Source organism: Anomaloglossus baeobatrachus, chromosome 10 (genome assembly GCF_048569485.1).
Source record: "Anomaloglossus baeobatrachus isolate aAnoBae1 chromosome 10, aAnoBae1.hap1, whole genome shotgun sequence".
Taxonomy (NCBI): domain Eukaryota; kingdom Metazoa; phylum Chordata; class Amphibia; order Anura; family Aromobatidae; genus Anomaloglossus; species Anomaloglossus baeobatrachus.
The window spans coordinates 401,429-414,276 of NC_134362.1; the positions used below are offsets into that span (position 1 = coordinate 401,429).

Consider the following 12,848-nt stretch of genomic DNA (forward strand, 5'->3'; position numbering starts at 1 on the left):
TTCTGTCCTCCTTCAGTCTCCTCTGTCTTCCTCTGGTCACTTCTGTCCTCCTTCAGTCTCCTCTGTCTTCCTCTGGTCACTTCTGTCCTCCAGTCTCCTCTGTTCTTTCCAGAGCTTTCATCTCTTCCATAGACCTCGGCGTAGATAAGAAATGGCCAAAAGAATCGAGGGGACAAAGGAGTCTGGAGGAGATGGAAGAGACTGGATTCTGAAAGAGGAGGATCACCTCTTCCATCTCCTACAAAATAAACTGTTCTCCTTCAGAAAAGTCAGGAAACGGAACAAAGTGACTGGAATAGGACAGAGGAATCTGGAGCCGGGGCCAAGAAGACGAGGAAAGAGGAGTGTGGATGAGGATAGAGGTGTCTGGAAGAGATAACAGTCTATAATTGGAGGACAGTACTGGTACTTATAGAATAGAAAAATGTATACTGGTAGCTATAGGTTTTATGACTATACTAGTGTCCAATCCTGTCCCTTTAAGTGATGCCTATACACTGACAAGCACAAGGGAACAATGTTTTGCACTTGTGACTTTCCGGCTCCAGATCTCTCCGTCCTCTACAGCTCTGAGCGTGAGACGTCTTCATCTTATAGACAATCATTTCGGCTTCTCATACATAGATGTGACTGCAGATATTCAGCAGATGATTAGTTCTGCAGATTCTCGTCAGTCACTGCATTGTTACTGTTTTGCTCTTTTCCTTCCTGTATACTACAAATCACACCCTGTGCTCAGATTCCCTAATAGTTCAGTGTTATTAGGTTGATTCATGAGTGAAAGCCGCTAGTTGGAATCGAGGAGCCGCCAGGAAGAAGATTTCCCAAGAAAAGAGACACAGCCACATGCAGCTCATCGATAGCGGTCTCTCTGCTAAAAAAATTCCCAAACTGCATCATGTGCGGCCATGACAGGAGAAGAATAAGAAATGACGTCCCTCCATTTACAAGCCAAGAGGTGACGTCCAGGCAAAATACCAGAGACAACAAGTCGCTCATCACAAGGTCTATCAGCTCTGGAGACACCTGGCAGTGGAGGCGCTCATCACAAGGTCTATCAGCTCTGGAGACACCCGGCAGTGGAGACGCTCATCACAAGGTCTATCAGCTCTGGAGACACCCGGCAGTGGAGGCGCTCATCACAAGGTCTATCAGCTCTGGAGACACCCGGCAGTGGAGGCGCTCATCACAAGGTCTATCAGCTCTGGTGACACCCGGCAGTGGAGATGCTCATCACAAGGTCTATCAGCTCTGGTGACACCCGGCAGTGAAGACGCTCATCACAAGGTCTATCAGCTCTGGTGACACCCGGCACTGGAGACGCTCATCACAGGGTCTATCAGCTCTGGAGACACCCGGCACTGGAGACGCTCATCACAGGGTCTATCAGCTCTGGAGACACCCGGCACTGGAGACGCTCATCACAGGGTCTATCAGCTCTGGAGACACCCGGCACTGGAGACGCTCATCACAGGGTCTATCAGCTCTGGAGACACCCGGCACTGGAGACGCTCATCCCAGGGTCTATCAGCTCTGGAGACACCCGGCAGTGGAGACGCTCATCACAAGGTCTATCAGCTCTGGAGACACCCGGCAGTGGAGGCGCTCATCACAAGGTCTATCAGCTCTGGTGACACCCGGCAGTGGAGGCGCTCATCACAAGGTCTATCAGCTCTGGTGACACCCGGCAGTGGAGACGCTCATCACAAGGTCTATCAGCTCTGGTGACACCCGGCAGTGGAGACGCTCATCACAAGGTCTATCAGCTCTGGTGACACCCGGCAGTGGAGATGCTCATCACAAGGTCTATCAGCTCTGGTGACACCCGGCAGTGGAAGTGGCTCACCTGCTCCATAATAGTGACATCACAGATGGCCATGAAGAGCGACGCGCGTTACACAAGTCTGGAATGGTGGCCCGAAAAACGGTGAAGACTCAACTACAATATCATCATAAGAAGCGTCTGCTCGAGATTACAGAGAGAAAAGTGGAAGATTAGAAACAGGAGATCGGGAGCGATGACAGGAGAAGAATAAGAAATGACGTCCCTCCATTTACAAGCCAAGAGGTGACGTCCAGGCAAAATACCAGAGACAACAAGTCGCTCATCACAAGGTCTATCAGCTCTGGAGACACCTGGCAGTGGAGGCGCTCATCACAAGGTCTATCAGCTCTGGAGACACCCGGCAGTGGAGACGCTCATCACAAGGTCTATCAGCTCTGGAGACACCCGGCAGTGGAGGCGCTCATCACAAGGTCTATCAGCTCTGGTGACACCCGGCAGTGGAGATGCTCATCACAAGGTCTATCAGCTCTGGTGACACCCGGCAGTGAAGACGCTCATCACAAGGTCTATCAGCTCTGGTGACACCCGGCACTGGAGACGCTCATCACAGGGTCTATCAGCTCTGGAGACACCCGGCACTGGAGACGCTCATCACAGGGTCTATCAGCTCTGGAGACACCCGGCACTGGAGACGCTCATCACAGGGTCTATCAGCTCTGGAGACACCCGGCACTGGAGACGCTCATCACAGGGTCTATCAGCTCTGGAGACACCCGGCAGTGGAGACGCTCATCACAAGGTCTATCAGCTCTGGAGACACCCGGCAGTGGAGGCGCTCATCACAAGGTCTATCAGCTCTGGTGACACCCGGCAGTGGAGGCGCTCATCACAAGGTCTATCAGCTCTGGTGACACCCGGCAGTGGAGACGCTCATCACAAGGTCTATCAGCTCTGGTGACACCCGGCAGTGGAGACGCTCATCACAAGGTCTATCAGCTCTGGAGACACCCGGCAGTGGAGACGCTCATCACAAGGTCTATCAGCTCTGGTGACACCCGGCAGTGGAGATGCTCATCACAAGGTCTATCAGCTCTGGTGACACCCGGCAGTGGAAGTGGCTCACCTGCTCCATAATAGTGACATCACAGATGGCCATGAAGAGCGACGCGCGTTACACAAGTCTGGAATGGTGGCCCGAAAAACGGTGAAGACTCAACTACAATATCATCATAAGAAGCGTCTGCTCGAGATTACAGAGAGAAAAGTGGAAGATTAGAAACAGGAGATCGGGAGCGATGAGAAGAAAGAATAGATGGCTCTGATGGGGGAAATGGGAAGAAAGAAGGGAAAAAGGGGGGAAAGGAGCGAGAAACTGAAGGAACAGAAAAATGGAGGAAGCCTGATGATACAGGGGTGTTTACAGCCAAAAGCGATGGATACTTGTCCAGGATGGACGCAGTCCTTTTGCCTTTCTTGGCCTTCCATCCGGCGTTGTCTCGGCACTTTACCTTAGTAGTTGCCGGAGATAGCGTGCTTCTCGAAGGGCCTGAAATCGCTGTGGACTTGATTCTGGAGATTGCTGCGTGGAAGTTTGTTTCGTGTCCTCCCCCTCATTCTCTCCCTTTTGATTAATTTCCCTTTCTTACCCACCTGTTGTTTGGGTTGCATGTTAAGTGATTGCAGTATCTTTTTTGCTTGTCTGTTGTTTACCCTTTGTGTTTTTATCATAGAGCAGGACTAGTGTTCCTAATGCCCTGCTCACTAGACAGGGTCGTGATTAGGGTGACACAGGGATAGGCACGTGATCGCCGCATGGGGTGAAATAACCCATCTGGAGAGGTCAGGGAGCTTGGGGGGGCTTAGGTTGAGTGACTGACAGTGGTTACCATTCCTGGGGTTCCCTAGAGGCAGTGGTTCCCACCCCGACCTTCTTGCTGTGCACTGTCCAGCCTCTTGTGAAGTGTGACAACCAGGGACTGCCCTGGATTGGTGCCTATTGTCAGCAAGGTCCATCCTCCCCATCAGAGGCTTTGGTGCAGACTGAGTGGGCACATAGTGTCGCCCCTCCAGGTAAGCCAGGATCAGGACGCAGTGAGAGTACACCCCTTCTGTCCAAAGTATGAGTGTGACAGATAAATGGCCGCAAGTCACATCTATGTATGAGAAGCCACACTCTCACGCTCAGTGCTGAAGAGGACGGAGAGATATGGAGCCGGAACGTCACAAGGTCAATCATTGATACCCTTCTGCTCCTCAGTGTATATTGGTGCACAGTACCAGTACCTATAGATTATATACTGGTACCTGTATATCATAAGAATGTATAAATGGTATATTATACTGGTATCTATAGATTATGTGACTACAACCCCTGGTAATAATTCCGGCCTCCCCGGGCTGAGGACGTTCATTCAGTTGTTACTTTTGTATAATAAAAGCCGATCACAGCACAAAACTAAAGTCACTTCACATGGCGACTTTCTGGCTTTAAGAAACACTAAAACAAATCATGAACACACAATGTGCAGCGGGTAACGGTGAATATTCAAGACCAAACAGGGGGAAAGTATGGATTCATGAAAAACAAACATAAGACCCCTCCTATAATCCATCAGTAGTGTGTTGTGGCGCCACCTCTGGCTTTTATAACAGCTGCAGTCTCTGAGGCATGGACTTAGTGAGTGACAAACAGGTCTCTTCATCAATCTGGCTCCAGCTTTCTCTGATTGCTGTTGCAGATCAGCTTTGCAGGCTGGATCTTGTCATCGACCATTTTCTTCAACTTCCACCAAAGATTTTCCATTGGATTGAGATCCGGACTATTTGCAGACCATGACATTGACCTTATAGTCTTCTTTCAAGGAATGTGTTCACAGTTTTTGTTCTATGGCAGGAGGCATTATCATCTCGAGAAATGATTTCATCATCCCCAAACATCCTTTCAATTGATGGGATAAAAAAAGTGTCCAAAATGTCAATGTAAACTTGGGCATTTATTGAAGATGTAATGACAGCCCTCTCCCCAGTGCCTTTACCTGACATGCAGCCCCATATCATCAATGACTGTGGAAATTTACATGTTCTCTTCAGGCAGTCATCCTTATAAACAAAAACTTCCAGCATCATCACCTTGCCCAATGCAGATTTGCGATTCATCACTGAACATGACTTTCATCCAGTCATCCACAGTCCACAATTGCTTTTCCTTAGCCCATTGTAACCTTGTTTTTTTCTGTTTAGGTGTTAATGATGGCTTATGTTTAGCTTTTCTGTATGTCAATCCCATTTCCTTTAGGCGGTTTCTTACAGTTCGGTCACAGACATTGACTCCAGTTTCCTCCCATCCGTTCCTCATTTGTTTTTTTGTGCATTTCCTGTTCTGGAGACATTTTGCTTTAAATTTCCTGTCTTGACACTTTGATGTCTTCCTTGGTCTACCAGTATGTTTGCCTTTAACAACCTTCCCATGTTGTTTTTGTATTTGGTCCAGAGTTTAGACACAGCTGACTGTGAACAACCAACAGCTTTTGCAACATTGCCTGATAATTTACCTTCTTTTAAGAGTTTGATAATCCTCTCCTTTGTTTCAATTGACATCTCATGTGTTGGAGCTATGATTCATGTCAGTCCACTCGGTGCAGCAGCTCTCCAAGGTGTGATCACTCCTTTTTAGATGTAGACTAACGAGCAGATCTTATTTGATGCAGGTGTTAATTTTGGGAATGAAAATTTACAGGGTGATTCCATAACTTTTCCCCCTGTTTGGTCTTGAAAGTCACCGTTACTGGCTGCACATTTATGTTTTCATGTTTTGTTTTTTTTTAGTGTTTCTTAAAGCCAGAAAGTTGCTATTTGCAATCACTTTAGTTTTGTGTCATCTGTGATCGGCTTTTATTATACAAAGTAAACAACTGAATGAACCTCCTCAGCCCGGGGAGGCCAGAATTATTGCCAGGGGTTGTATATACTGGTGTACACTACTGGTAATGACTATATACTGGTGTACACTACTGGTAATGACTATATACTGTTTCACAGTATTGGTACCTATAGATTATGATGCTCTACTGGTGTACAGTACTGGTACTTATACTGTGTCTTGAAAAAAAAAAAAAGTATTCACACCCCGTGAACCTCTCTACATTTTTTTCATGTTACAATCACAACCTTAACTGTATGTTATTGGAATGCAAGAAGGTGTGAGCAAGGAAGTGATTCTTGGATGTGTAAATATCTTATACATATAAATCTGAAGGTTATGATGTGCACTTATATTCAGCCCCCGGAGTCAGCACTTTGTAGGACCACCTTCCTCTGTCTTGCATTTGTATTCAGCCCCCGGAGTTAGTATTTTGTAGGACCACCACTCTTTCTCTCTTTTGGGGTCTCTCCAGCTTTGCTCATCTAGAGGTGACATTTTCTTTTCTCGCTCAGTGAGATTGGATGGAGATGTGATCTCGGTGGATTTGGGTCTTGACTGTGACTCAGCCGCTCACACACAGGAATATGCTCTGATCTGAACCTTCCATTGTAAATCTGCAGGATGTTGAGGGTAGCTGTCCTCCTGGAAGGTGACCCTACGGCCCGATCTCATGTCTTCTGCATCCATAACAGGTTTTCCTCCAGGATTTCCTGGATTTAGCTCCATCCATCTTCACCTCTGAGCAGCTTCCCTGCCCGTGCTGAAGAAAAGCCTCCTCACAGCAGGATGCTGCCTCCACCGTGTGTGACTGTGGGGAGGGTTTTCCACCACACACAGTATTTAGCATTTAGCCCATTTCTTCTTTGGTCTCCTCATACCAGATCCTGTTTCTCCACTGCTCGCCGCGTCCCCTGCTTCCACAGCTCGCCGCGTCCCCTGCTTCCACAGCTCGCCGCGTCCCCTGCTTCCACAGCTCGCCGCGTCCTCTGCTTCCACAGCTCGCCGCGTCCCCTGCTTCCACAGCTCGCCGCGTCCCCTGCTTCCAAAGCTCGCCGCGTCCCCTGCTTCCACAGCTCGCCGCGTCCCCTGCTTCCACAGCTCGCCGCGTCCCCTGCTTCCACTGCTCGCCGCGTCCCCTGCTTCCACAGCTCGCCGCGTCCTCTGCTTCCACAGCTCGCCGCGTCCCCTGCTTCCAAAGCTCGCCGCGTCCCCTGCTTCCACAGCTCGCCGCGTCCTCTGCTTCCACAGCTCGCCGCGTCCCCTGCTTCCAAAGCTCGCCGCGTCCCCTGCTTCCACAGCTCGCCGCGTCCCCTGCTTCCACAGCTCGCCGCGTCCCCTGCTTCCACAGCTCGCCGCGTCCCCTGCTTCCACAGCTCGCCGCGTCCCCTGCTTCCACAGCTCGCCGCGTCCCCTGCTTCCACAGCTCGCCGCGTCCCCTGCTTCCACAGCTCGCCGCGTCCCCTGCTTCCACCGTATCCCCTGCTTCAACAGCTCACCGCGTCCCCTGCTTCCACAGCTCGCCGCGTCCCCTGCTTCCACAGCTCGCCGCGTCCACTGCTCCCACAGCTCACCGCGTCCCCTGCTTCCACAGCTCGCCGCGTCCCCTGCTTCCACCGCGTCCCCTGCTTCCACCGCGTCCCCTGCTGCCACCGCGTCCCCTGCTGCCACCGCGCCCCCTGCTTCCACCGCGTCCCCTGCTTCCACCGCGTCCCCTGCTTCCACCGCGTCCCCTGCATGTCATGTGGAAGAAGGTGATTTTATATTTTTAAAATATTTTAAAATCCTGGAATCATTTCATTATACGTCACAGATATTTGCACTTAATATTGATATCACACAAAATCTGAATAAACTACAGTTAACTTTGTGGGTGCAATGTGGAAAGGTTCACAGGGAATGAATACTTTTTTAAGGCCCTGTAAATGAGTACACTGTGCACGCTGCCTGTATTTACACCCGGGTTCTCTCCTGGCAGGTGTCTCACGCCTCATTGCTCTCTGCCGCCACCCAGAGGAGAGGTTTAGCAGTGACGCTGTGCTCGTGGCCTGTCTGGTAAGTTCCATGTTCAGACAATGTATTGTGACTGGTGTCGCTGTGGGAGTGGAGACCGCACGGGGAGATTCACCCCAGAGTGCGACATCCACGATCACCACTAATCACCCGAGTGGAGGTTGCGGACAGAGGAGAGTGAAGAATCAGGAGAACACACCCCTGTATGGCTGTGCTGGCCGTCAGTGCTGCGGATCTCATACCCCTGTATGGCTGCGCTGGCCGTCAGTGCTGCGGATCTCAGCAGGATCCTCCGCAGTCAGACATTGGGGGAGAAGGATCTATGTGCCGCCGGATTACAGGAGACACTGACACCAACCATGGCGGTGGCGCAGTATTAACAAAGACCATGTCAGGGGTCACACTTCCATCTTTGTCTCCTTGTCCGGAAGTCTTTGCTTGTCGTGCTTGGATCTCGTCCTCTGCAGCATTTCTCCATTTGTTGGTTTCTTCTTCTGAGATCTGCAATTCGTCTTCTCCAGCTGCGGCCCCACGTCCACAGACTGCCAGAGACGTGCCGGTGGTTTGTGCTTTCTCTCTCACTGCCCCGTGGCTCAGTGTCTCCGCTCACTTGTAGTTCGGGGGATGGCACTGACTTCAGACATTTTATCGGAAATTGATCATTACCAGATTTCAAAAACATGAAAATCAAGTTCATGGATTTCAGGAAATTCTCTGGACAGAATGAATTCAATTCCTGGGAATCAACAAAAAAAATGCACATCACCATTTAAAAACCTCCATCGGTGCGGTTTTGATGCAATTTTTTTTGGCAGAAGATGTAGATTTGATGCAGGAATTTGGTGTATATATTTCAATCACCAAATCTGCATGTCTTTACAAAAAAAAACCCGCGATTTTCTGGCATGAGATGCAGGTCTCATTGAATTGAATGAGTTTACCTGAGGTGAGGTCACTGAGTTCAATGAGGTAACTTGAGGTCAGTTTATCAGGGGTCACAGGTGGGGCACCATGGGAACATCCAGCTGTGACCACAGATAAACTGAGTAATGTCAGCGCTCACAGCTGCAGATCAGTCAGTCTCTGCCTGAAGCCACAGCCTGTGGACATGTTGTGTGCTCGCGCCCTGCGACTTCAGTAAGTAGCAGAGACGGCATCTTCATGGTATCTTGTCTAGATTATGTCGGACGTGTAAACTGGAGACAGAGGGTGTGGTTTTTTTTTTAATTTTATTTAAAATAAAAGATTTTTTTCTGTGTTTATGTTTATTTCTTTTCACTTACAGATTAGTAATGGTGGGTCTCATAGACGCCTTACATTACTAAGCTAGGGCTTAGTGGCAGCTGTGAGCTGTCATTAATCCCTCATATTACCCCCATATGCCCCCGCACCACGGCAATCAGGATAAGCCGGGTAAAGTGCCAGGATTCTTGCATCTAATAGATGCAATAATTCTGGAAGCTGCAGGCTGCTATTTTTAGGCCAGTTGGGGGAGTTCAATAACCATGGGCCTCCCCAGCCTGAGAATACCAGCCCCCAGGCTGTGGGGACCTTACGCCAATTTATTTGTTTCTTTTTACACCACTATAGGGACGCAGACAGTGTGTGTGATTGCAACCAATCACAGACACTGTCACACAGGGTGGGGGTGCAGTTTGACTGCAAGCAATCACAGATGTGGGCACTACCGGTGGGTGGGGGAAGCAGTGAATATGTATAAGGGTTAATGAGCGGACCGGGTAGTAGTGTGACAGCTGTGGGGACTTGGTAAGTAGAATGCTCCTGCTCTAATCCCCCCAGCCCTTTCTACCCCCATTATAAGGCGCGGGTCCCCGTAGACTTATATGGGGATCGGCATCTGGCCAGATATCTAGAACTAATTCCGGTTCCTAACCGGATTCTTTTTTTTCTTTATATTCCGGGTTACAGATTCGGGGTATCTGCGGTTTCGCCCATCAGTAGTGATCATTCTTCAGTGTAAATGCAGCTGAACGCTCGGCCTTTGGTGTCACTTTCTTCACCTCATCTTGTATTATATCGTCGCAGTATAAATTCCTCCTGTTAACCCCTGCCTTCCTGATTTTCCAGGCCGCACTGCGGAGATTGGCCATTGCTTGTCCTGGAGGAATTGATGACTCGGACCTTCAACAATTGGTGAAACCGCGACTTGTGGACTCGTTTCTGCTGTGCTCTAATATGGAGGAAAGCTTTGTGTAGCCGCTGGTGGACGCGTTCCCCCTCCGTCCCCCTCCGGGGGCTTCTTGTAAAGTGCCAGTCACGGCTCCAGGCGTCTCAGGAGACTCCGCGTCCTCGCAGGTTTCAGCCATCTCCATATATTGGACATGCGGGGGTGTCGCCCGGCACAGTAAACACCCCAATAATCCGCGTTTCGTATATTGTTTTTTACAGTTTATTTCCTCTTTTGTAACCGGATATTTTGATGCTTTTCTTTACTGCATGAAATAATATATAAAAGACGAACTTTTATAATAAAAGTGAAAGTGGCATATAAAATGCAGTGTCCGTGCAGTTATTAGGAGCCCAGCGCCCGGGCAAGACGTGATCGGCTGAGGCTGCACTACTGAGACATGTAACGACAGAGTCCAGCTCCAGCAATGCCCTATCCCAGGCCTGCCCAGGAACCAAGGAGAAGACCTCCAGCTCCAGCAATGCCCTATCCCAGGCCTGCCCAGAAACCAAGGAGAAGACCTCCAGCTCCAGCAATGCCCTATCCCAGGCCTGCCCAGGAACCAAGGAGAAGACCTCCAGCTCCAGCAATGCCCTATCCCAGGCCTGCCCAGAAACCAAGGAGAAGACCTCCAGCTGCAGCAATGCCCTATCCCAGGCCTGCCCAGGAACCAAGGAGAAGACCTCCAGCTCCAGCAATGCCCTATCCCAGGCCTGTCCAGAAACCAAGGAGAAGACCTCCAGCTCCTCAGACATAATAATCATCTTTATTGATAAACCTTAAAATTCTAAACAACGCTCTTCCAGGTGCATCAAGTAGCTCTGATATTTAGTATAGCGCCTATAACGCCGGCATCCTCGCACCGCCCCATGTCCTCCATCCTGCAGGGACACTGACGTACGCACCTCCCCACGTCCTCCATCCGGCAGGGACACTGACGTACGCACCTCCCCACGTCCTCCATCCGGCAGGGACACTGACGTACGCACCGCCCCACATCCTCCATATGGCAGGGACACTGACGTACGCACCGCCCCACGTCCTCCATCCGGCAGGGACACTGACGTACGCACCGCCCCACATCCTCCATCCGGCAGGGACACTGACGTACGCACCGCCCCACGTCCTCCATCCGGCAGGGACACTGACGTACGCACCGCCCCACGTCCTCCATCCGGCAGGGACACTGACGTACGCACCGCCCCACGTCCTCCATCCGGCAGGGACACTGACGTACGCACCTCCCCACGTCCTCCATCCGGCAGGGACACTGACGTACGCACCGCCCCACGTCCTCCATCCGGCAGGGACACTGACGTACGCACCGCCCCACGTCCCCCATCCGGCAGGGACACTGACGTACACACCGCCCCACGTCCTCCATCCGACAGGGACACAGACGTACGCACCGCGCCACGTCCTCCATCTGGCAGGGACACTGACGTACGCACCTCCCCACGTCCTCCATCCGGCAGGGACACTGACGTACGCACCGCCCCACAGCCTCCATATGGCAGGGACACTGACGTACGCACCGCCCCACGTCCTCCATCCGGCAGGGACACTGACGTACGCACCGCCCCACATCCTCCATCCGGCAGGGACACTGACGTACGCACCGCCCCACGTCCTCCATCCAGCAGGGACACTGACGTACGCACCGCCCCACGTCCTCCATCCGGCAGGGACACTGATGTACGCACCACCCCTTGTCCTCCATCCGGCAGGGACACTGACGTACGCACCTCCCCACGTCCTCCATCCGGCAGGGACACTGACGTACGCACCGCCCCACGTCCTCCATCCGGCAGGGACACTGACGTACGCACCGCCCCACGTCCTCCATCCGGCAGGGACACTGACGTACGCACCTCCCCACGTCCTCCATCCGGCAGGGACACTGACGTACGCACCGCCCCACGTCCTCCATCCGGCAGGGACACTGACGTACGCACCGCCCCACGTCCCCCATCCGGCAGGGACACTGACGTACACACCGCCCCACGTCCTCCATCCGACAGGGACACAGACGTACGCACCGCGCCACGTCCTCCATCCGGCAGGGACACTGACGTACGCACCGCCCCACGTCCTCCATCCGGCAGGGACACAGACGTACACACCGCCCCACGTCCTCCATCCGGCAGGGACACTGACGTACGCACCGCGCCACGTCCTCCATCCGGCAGGGACACTGACGTACGCACCGCCCCACGTCCTCCATCCGGCAGGGACACTGACGTACGCACCGCCCCACAGCCTCCATATGGCAGGGACACTGACGTACGCACCGCCCCACGTCCTCCATCCGGCAGGGACACTGACGTACGCACCGCCCCACATCCTCCATCCGGCAGGGACACTGACGTACGCACCGCCCCACGTCCTCCATCCGGCAGGGACACTGACGTACGCACCACCCCACGTCCTCCATCCGGCAGGGACACTGAGGTACGCACCTCCCCACGTCCTCCATCCGGCAGGGACACTGACGTACGCACCGTCCCACGTCCTCCATCCGGCAGGGACACTGACGTACGCACCGCCCCACGTCCTCCATCCGGCAGGGACACTGACGTACGCACCGCCCCACGTCCTCCATCCGGCAGGGACACTGACGTACGCACCTCCCCACGTCCTCCATCCGGCAGGGACACTGACGTACGCACCGCCCCACGTCCTCCATCCGGCAGGGACACTGACGTACGCACCGCCCCACGTCCCCCATCCGGCAGGGACACTGACGTACACACCGCCCCACGTCCTCCATCCGACAGGGACACAGACGTACGCACCGCGCCACGTCCTCCATCTGGCAGGGACACTGACGTACGCACCGCCCCACGTCCTCCATCCGGCAGGGACACAGACGTACACACCGCCCCACGTCCTCCATCCGGCAGGGACACTGACGTACGCACCGCGCCACGTCCTCCATCCGG

General features: G+C 52.7%; 1 protein-coding gene across 2 annotated transcripts in view; it reads left to right on the forward strand.

The window, feature by feature from the left end:
* Positions 1–10,218, forward strand: part of LOC142255195 (protein inscuteable homolog) — a 298,604-nt gene extending 288,386 nt beyond the window's left edge. For both annotated transcript variants that reach the window (XM_075326693.1, XM_075326694.1), the window contains exons 11-12: positions 7,684–7,760; positions 9,807–10,218. In XM_075326693.1, the coding sequence (XP_075182808.1) occupies positions 7,684–7,760; positions 9,807–9,935 (206 nt within the window). In that variant the 3' untranslated portion in view covers positions 9,936–10,218. The remainder of the gene's footprint in view (positions 1–7,683; positions 7,761–9,806) is intronic.
* The last annotated feature ends 2,630 nt before the right edge of the window (positions 10,219–12,848 follow it).